The sequence below is a fragment of the Habropoda laboriosa genome, unplaced genomic scaffold (genome assembly GCF_001263275.1).
Source record: "Habropoda laboriosa isolate 0110345459 unplaced genomic scaffold, ASM126327v1 scaffold73, whole genome shotgun sequence".
NCBI classification, from domain to species: Eukaryota; Metazoa; Arthropoda; class Insecta; order Hymenoptera; family Apidae; genus Habropoda; species Habropoda laboriosa.
The window spans coordinates 28,796-37,363 of NW_017100171.1; the positions used below are offsets into that span (position 1 = coordinate 28,796).

Here is an 8,568-nt window from a genome sequence, read left to right on the forward strand (position 1 = left end):
ATAAAGAAGATGAATTCCAGTAGGTACAAGACCACAAACAAAAAAAAAGTCCTGCAAGATGAAAAATATGGATGTAGAATACTTAAATCCGTAAAACAGAGCATCTAAAACTCAACAAGTGCATCTTAACCAAAAAGATAAAGGAAATAAAAAGAGGCTTCCGCCACTGGTCATACATGGAGGCATACAAAATCACAGCGAGTTTATAAAACTGCTGAATAACAATGTAAGTAGAAAATTCCATGTCAAATATCACAAAAACACAGTAGATGTGCAACTACAGGAAGCTCAAGACTATGAAAATTTAGACAAAAAGTGTGTTCCGCGGAGCACCCTCGAAATAACCATAGATTTAATTTTATAATCCATAGTTTGTAAGACGTTCCGGCGGGCCGTAGCGGCTAGCAATTTGCACAAAGGAAAGCCTTTGACAGCAGATGGCTAGCACGTTTCATGACACACAATTTCAAGGGCTGTTTTTGAGGAATCGTATTGTCTTTAACTTCTTTAGAATTTGTTTCTTAATCCGTCAGTCACGATCTCAACAGCCAATTGTCCGTGTCATAAAACGTGAATTTCCAGCGGGCCGTGCGCCGGGGTTCGACCGTATCCAGCTCGGGTCACCGCTGACCCCGTCGCAGGTACCAGGCCCAACGGAAATTCCGCGACGTTGCCAAATTTCATACTTCACTTTCACATACCACCCCCTATTCTCCACGAAAGGCGCCAAGGTCGTACGGAACAGGGTGGTGGTAGTCTTCACACGATTTCATTGGTTTCTGTCAATCACCAATCAAAAAATAGACACTTCCTAGAGCTTCCTGGCTGTCTCGGAAGTCTCTAGGAGTAATGTCTTAGATCAGTCTACTAGCAATCATCACACAGTAACCATCACAGATTCATCACTTAGAATACCAATAGTCAGTAGTCAATTTGTTAAATAGTGTTAGGGAAAAGTAATATATTGTTAAAGTTTAAAATAAACAGTTAGTTACATACATAATCATCCCTATTTTCTAAAAAATAATAGGGAGTCACAAGGCACGCGGCGCGAAATAATTTCGAAGTGGAGACTTACAATCTCTGCTAGACTTGTCGTCCTCACGCCAAGTCTCGACGCGTGTGCGTGGCAAAACATTGGTCCTTCGAGCCGGATGCAGTGATCGTGAATCCGAAGATATTAAATAAAACGCTAGTGACAGTGCTCGTTCGAATCTCGACACGTGACGGATCCAGAACCGAGAAAAGATCATGCTGACGCTCAAATACATCAGCCGCAACCATCCCAGTCGCAGCATCAGCCGCAGTATCAGCTGCAGCATCCGCCGCCGAGAGACGTCGAAGATAAGAAACGAGGGAATCACGGCATCATCACAACGCAAGGTAGACTCGTTTTGATTCGCCAATTTTCATATAATTAACCTCATATTCCTAACCACCATGGCAAACACCTCTGAACAATCCCAGCCTGCAACTCATAATCTCAATATCAGTACCCTGCGACGCAAACGGGGTAATATTATCGGACAAATTACATCGTTTACCAAATTCCTCGACACACAACGCGAACCCGGTCAACGCGACATACACCTGCTCCAAGCCCATCTCAATGGGTTGAACGAGGTTTGGAAACGATTCGATGAGACACAGTTTAATATAGAAGAACTCGACGAATCCGAGGAAGCGCGTCGATACACAATATCGAACGACTATTACGCCGTGGTTGCACTAGCAAACAAAATGATGTATGGCAACGATCCGACGATCCGCGGCACATCCGCATCACCCGCACTAACAGTATCGGCCCCAATGACGATAAGATTGCCAGAGATGCGTCTACCTACGTTCGACGGAACGATCGAGAAGTGGGCATCATTTCTCGACATATTTTCATCGATGATCGATCGAAACGATAACTTAACGCCGGTACAAAAATTGCAATATTTGCGATCAACATTAACGGATAAAGCGGCCGCGTGCATACAGTCGTTAAGTATCACCGACGCGAACTACACTGACGCCATCGAATTATTAAAAGAAAAATTCGATTGCACGCGGTGCATAATATTAGGACACTGCGACGCGCTACGAAACATACCAAAACTCTCCAAAGATTCGCCGGAAGCATTAGGAAACCTCGTAGATACCATACGCCAACATCTGCGCGCCTTGAAAAATTTAGGAGAATCCGTCTCCTCGTGGAACAGTATGTTAGTCTCCATCATCCTCTCCAAGGTGAGCTCTGACATCGCATGGCTTTGGGAGCTCACGTTAACAGACAGGAAAAGAATGCCTCTATACACTGACCTTCTCGAGTTCCTGGAAAAACGCGCAAACTGTGCTCCAGCATCGTCACCAGCACCCGCAAAACCATCAAGACCGGAGAGTCCGCGAATGAGACGGTCAAGGCCAATACGAGAACACGCCTTCTTAAGCTCGGATACACAACAATGTCCCATATGCCAGGGTGGACACGGAATTTGGGCCTGTGGTGAATTTCAAGCCAAATCCGCGAAAGAACCGCTGTTGAAAACGCGTCTCTCTGCGGTAATTGCCTGAAAGGGGAACACACACCAAAGTTCTGTTGGTCCGGATCGTGCCGTGTCTGCCATAAACGTCATCACACCCTATTGCATCATCCAGAACATCCGCAGTATAATACGAACCGACCAGCACCAGCACCAGCACCAGCATCATCATGGCAGAGCATGGAATCTGGCGTCTCCCAAGTACCAGTATCACCATGGCAGAACATGGAGACTGCAGCCTCTCAACCACGGACATCAAAATGACTAGAGCAAACCGAGACTTCAATAGGCACGAAACACCACAACATCTTTATCGTCGATTCGATTACAAACGATCTCCTCGTCACGGCAGAAATTAACATTTTAGACAAGGACCAAAACCCGATCCGCTGTCGCGCTTTAATCGACACGGGCGCAACTACAAATTTCATGACGGAGAATCTCACGAAACGACTCGGCGTTCCTCAAAAGAAATGTTTCGTCCCAATCGGTGCTCTCAACACTCTATCGACCGTGGCCAGACACGCCATCGACGCTACCATTGTATCTCGCATCAGCCATTACAAACGGACAATGACCTTCTTAACATTACCTAAAATAGCTTCGTTAATTCCAAGCCAACCGATCGATCGTTCCACATTTAAAATACCACGTAACATCAAACTAGCAGATCCGAATTTTTATCATCCAGCACCGATCGAGGCTCTTCTAGGTGTCGGAACCGCGCTGTCTTTATTATGCATTGGACAGATCAATATTTCTCCTCCGAATGGCCCCGACCTATACCTACAAAAAACAAGATTAGGATGGGTAATCGGGGGGAGCACACCAGCCACCAATCCAACAAGCAGCACGTCTTGCCACACGACCACCGCACTACAAACGGACATCGCCAAATTTTGGGAGATCGAGGAAGGACCACAGGTCCAGCGTCTTTCCAAATCTGAAGAGGCCTGTGAGACGCATTTCTGCAAAAACACGAAACGAGATGCAGAAGGACGATATGTCGTGGCACTGCCTTTCAACGGAAGGGAACAACAACTTGGAGAATCGAAGTCCAGAGCTACCAAAAGATTCCTCTCATTAAAACGGAAGCTTCAACAGGAACCAGAGACGAAACAACAGTATCACGAGGTGATGCAAGAATACATCGATCTCGGACACATGTCAAGGGTTGGAACCGATCAAACAACCAACGGATTTTATTTGCCACACCACGGAGTAAAAAAAAATCACGAGCCAAACGACAAAACTTCGAGTGGTATTCGATGGATCGGCAGAAACCACCACCGGCATCTCACTCAACGACGCACTTCACACAGGACCAAAAATACAAGATGATTTGCTATACATTCTTCTTCGATTTCGCATACATCAGTATGTCCTTACAGGAGATATCGAGAAGATGTATAGACAGATCATGGTATGCCCCGAAGACCGTAAGTACCAACGCGTCCTATGGCGTGATCCTAACGGAGAGATCGCCGCGTACCAACTCAACACCGTCACGTTTGGATTATCCGCCGCACCATTTCTCGCTATACGTTGCCTCAAGCAACTAGCCGAAGACGAGGGACACCGTTTTCCCCACGCCTCCACAATATTAAAAAGGGATTTTTACGTAGATGATGCTCTCACCGGAACCTCAACCATTGAAGAAGGGCTAGTCTTAAGTAAAAATCTCACCCGTCTATTAAAACTCGCAGATATGAAAATTCGTCAATGGGCGTCGAACGACAGACGATTACTCCAAGGACTATCAGAGGATCACATTAACAGCAAGCTCCATCTAGGCGAATCTTCTACCGTCAAAACACTTGGAATTTACTGGAATTCGTCCGACGACAGTATTGGTTACGCAGTATCAACCACCGCCGACACAACCCGTATAACGAAGCGATCCATCAGTTCAGAAATAGCAAAAATTTACGACCCATTAGGACTCCTTGGACCAGTCATCATCCTCGCAAAGCTGTTGCTTCAACGGATCTGGACCATGAAGATTGACTGGGACGAGTCTCTTCCCATACTGAGTGGACGAACTACTACACTCAACTGCCGCTCCTGAACAACGCCACATTCAAACGAATGGCCACCATTGAATCACCAACAATTATGGAATTACATGGATTCTGTGACGCCAGTGAGAAGGCATACGGAGCCTGCATTTATCTCCGGTCCACCGATACGCGTGGTAACATCCAGGTTGAACTTCTCCTGGTAAAATCCAAGGTAGCGCCCATAAAAACTCAAACGATTCCACGTCTCGAATTGTGCGGAGCACTGCTCCTCTCATCCCTAGCTACAACCGTTCAGAAGGCACTTCACGTAAAAATCAACCGCAGCATCTTCTGGACCGACTCCACGATAGTCCTCCATTGGATCAACACATCTCCACATTCGTTAAAAACCTTTGTCGCTAATAGAATCTCAGAAATCCAGACAAAAACCAACATTACAGATTGGCGTCATGTGAGGACCGAAGACAATCCAGCGGATCTGATCACACGAGGTCAGTCAGCGGTTGAATTTCTCCAACCATCTATCTGGCAGCAAGGACCAGATTGGCTTAAAGGAGAGGAACTTCACTGGCCTACGTGGGAGATAAAACAACCAACTACAGATCTGGAACAAAAGACTGTAGTGTGTTTAACAACTGCACCCATCGACACGAGCCTGTTGGAAAGATACTCGTCATGGGGAAGACTCCAAAGGATCGTCGCGCTCTGTTTGAGATGGAAACGCTGCAACACTCAAAAGGGAGCGCTTACAGCCACAGAACTTCGTCAAGCTCACAACGCAATCGTAAAATTAATTCAAGGCCTTCACTTTCCGGAAGAATTACGATGCCGCGCCAAGGAGAAGAACTGCTGCATAAGGGGGAAGCTACAGCGCTTAAATCCATTCGTGGACCAGGACGGAGTGCTGCGCGTCGGCGGACGCCTGAAACACTCGGCAATACCATTCTCGAAAAAACATCCAGTGATCCTGCCGAAATCATCCGTCACGAAGCTAATAATAGAGAACGAGCATCGAATCCACCTGCACGCCGGAGTTCAGGCCACATTGTACGCCGTGAGACAAAGATACTGGCCTATCGACGGCCGCAGTCAAGTTTGGAAGGCGGTCAAGGATTGCGTCCGGTGTTACCGAGCGCAGCCACCGCCGACCGACTACGTCATGGGCAACTTACCGGCAGCAAGGGTCACCGAATCACGCCCATTTACTCATACAGGGGTGGATTACTGCGGGCCATTCTTTGTAAAAGAAAAAAAACTCCGAAACCGAAGCAGAGTAAAGGTCTACACCGCGGTTTTTGTGTGCCTCGCGGTAAAGGCGGTCCACCTCGAAGTAGTGAGTGATCTCACAAGTGAAGGCTTCATCGCCGCACTCCGAAGATTCATCGCCCGTCGAGGATTCTGCATCAGTCTACACTCGGACAACGGAACGAACTTCGTCGGGGCGAACAACGAGCTACGTGAATTGCGCGACCTCCTGCGCTCTGATGACCACAACAACAGGGTACAAGCCTTTCTGTCTGATCGATTGATCGAATGGCATTTTATTCCACCGCAAGCTCCTCACTTTGGCGGTCTTTGGGAGGCCGCGGTAAAGTCGTTTAAATATCACCTCAAACGCGTCGCAGGTGCTGAGTTCTTCACCTTCGAGAGCTTTAATACCCTTATAATAGAAATTGAATCCATCCTGAATTCCCGACCTCTCACTCCTATTTCATCTGATCCTAATGACCTCCTCGTACTTACACCCGGACACTTCCTGATTGGCGATTCATTTACGAGTCTACGTGAGCGTGATTTCAGGGATGTTCCAGCAAACCGACTCTCCAGCTGGCAGCAAATCCAGAAGGTAAAACAACACTTCTGGGCCCGACGGCATCGGGAATACTTGAACGAGCTGGTCACCCGCAGCAAATGGTCCAGCGGCAGTCACACCATCACAGAGGGCACGATCGTCCTCCTGAGAGAAGACAACATACCCCCGATGCAGTGGGCTCTGGGAAGAGTCACCCAAGTACACCCAGGCTCCGACGGCATTGTTCGTACCGTCACGATTAAAACCGCTACGAACGTGTTGGTCCGGAGCGTGAAAAAACTCGCACCGCTGCCCATTGAAGCCAAAGAAGAAGACTCGGAGGAACCAGCTACCAAGGGAGAACACTCATCTCCCTAATCTAGTTACTAATAATTAATGTCCCTATACATTTACTATTAATTACTATCTTAGTTTAGATTTAAATTGTCATCTTAAATATTATATTTACATTCACTTGATCGTTGTACTCTCAACGGGGGGAGGATGTTCCGCGGAGCATCCTCGAAATAACCATAGATTTAATTTTATAATCCATAGTTTGTAAGACGTTCCGGCGGGCCGTGCGGCTAGCAATTTGCACAAAGGAAAGCCTTTGACAGCAGATGGCTAGCACCGTTTCATGACACACAATTTCAAGGGATGTTTTTGAGGAATCGTTTTGTCTTTTAACTTCTTTAGAATTTGTTTTCTTAATACGTCAGTCACGATCTCAACAGCCAATTGTCCGTGTCATAAAACGTGAATTTCCAGCGGGCCGTGCGCCGGGGTTCGACCGTATCCAGCTCGGGTCACCGCTGACCCCGTCGCAGGTACCAGGCCCAACGGAAATTCCGCGACGTTGCCAAATTTCAGACTTCACTTTCACTTTCACATACCACCCCCTATTCTTCACGAAAGGCGCCAAGGTCGTACGGAACAGGGTGGTGGTAGTCTTCACACGATTTCATTGGTTTCTGTCAATCACCAATCAAAAAATAGACACTTCCTAGAGCTTCCTGGCTGTCTCGGAAGTCTCTAGGAATAATGTCTTATATCAGTCTACCAGCAATCATCACACAGTAACCATCACAGTTTCATTACTTAGAATACCAATAGTCAGTAGTGTAGGGATGACCGAGCGTGAGTGCGTTGTTTGTATGAATGCGTTGTCTGTGTGAATGCGTGAGGGTCTATGACCGGAGCGGTAAGGACCGGCGTGCCAGGTCGAGTGTTTGGGATAGCGCGAAAGATATTGAACGAATGTTTAGTTTTAGTAATCAGGCGAGGAGTGCGTGAGTGCGTGTGTGTTTTCTTCTATCGAAAAGTGTGCATGTATGCAAGATGACATTAGAGTGAATGCGAGGGAGCGAAAGGCAGTATGAATCCAGCGATTGATTGAGCGACATTCTTAGCGTAGCACGTAGCGATATAAAGTATTAATAAATATAGTATAGAACAAAGTCCGTTCGAGTTTACTATCCCTCCTCACATAAATCCCCTACAATTGTGTATATAAAAATTTGGTAATAATTTTCATCAATCTAATTTCAATCATTCTAATACAAAGATTCTATGGAAATAAATCTTTTCTCTTTAACTGATACGACGTCGATAATTTATTGCTGCACCAGCGCTGTTTTCTAGTTGTATTTTTCCCATTGCTGCTCGACTTGGTTGAAATAGGAGAGGCTTACAAACTGATCAGGCCGTAGTGGAAAGAGAAGGAAATCAAATTTCACATATATACAAAAAAAGAGGATAAAAGGAGAGCCTACAATGTACTCATAGGCCTACACAACCAAACAGATATAGTAGATATAAAAAAGGATCTGGAACTACAAAGTATAGTGGCAATAAAAATAAATAAAATGAGGGGAACAACAAAACCAAAATACATGGTCACAGTATCACATGCAACAAATCTTAAGCAGCTGCAAAATAAAATAAAATACACTCCCGTCCATAAATGTCTGGACACTTGGCAATTCAGATAAAAGGCTTATAAATGATATAATAATACAATTACATATTTCTTAACAAAATTGGTGTTAATTGAAAGATCTGTTATCATAGAAAATCTGTAGTATATACTAAATAAAATTCTAGAGGTAAGAGTAAACCGAAAGAATGTAAGGAAAATAATGATCAGAAAAAGGAAACAAAAAAACGGCAATATATAGGAAAATATGAAGCAGAAGGTGGAAATAAGAAAGGAGGAAGCACAGAA

General features: G+C 45.6%; 2 protein-coding genes across 2 annotated transcripts; both read left to right on the plus strand.

The window, feature by feature from the left end:
• Positions 1 to 3,101: 3,101 nt before the first annotated feature.
• Positions 3,102 to 4,596, plus strand: LOC108578673. Its single transcript, XM_017942048.1, has 2 exons — positions 3,102 to 3,789; positions 3,920 to 4,596. The coding sequence occupies exons 1-2, from the start codon at positions 3,102 to 3,104 to the stop codon at positions 4,594 to 4,596; spliced, it is 1,365 nt and encodes a 454-aa protein (XP_017797537.1).
• A 20-nt stretch (positions 4,597 to 4,616) lies between these two features.
• Positions 4,617 to 6,719, plus strand: LOC108578674. The gene has a single exon (XM_017942049.1). The coding sequence runs from the start codon at positions 4,617 to 4,619 to the stop codon at positions 6,717 to 6,719; it is 2,103 nt and encodes a 700-aa protein (XP_017797538.1).
• Positions 6,720 to 8,568: the final 1,849 nt, after the last annotated feature.

Bases quoted from the DNA above. Each gene is read 5' to 3' on its own strand.
- LOC108578674 (XM_017942049.1), top strand. From the start codon at position 4,617: ATGGCCACCATTGAATCACCAACAATTATGGAATTACATGGATTCTGT.
- LOC108578673 (XM_017942048.1), top strand. From the start codon at position 3,102: ATGACCTTCTTAACATTACCTAAAATAGCTTCGTTAATTCCAAGCCAA. The intron at 3,790-3,919 runs GTATTCGATGGA...ATGTCCTTACAG, and splicing joins AAACGACAAAACTTCGAGTG to GAGATATCGAGAAGATGTAT.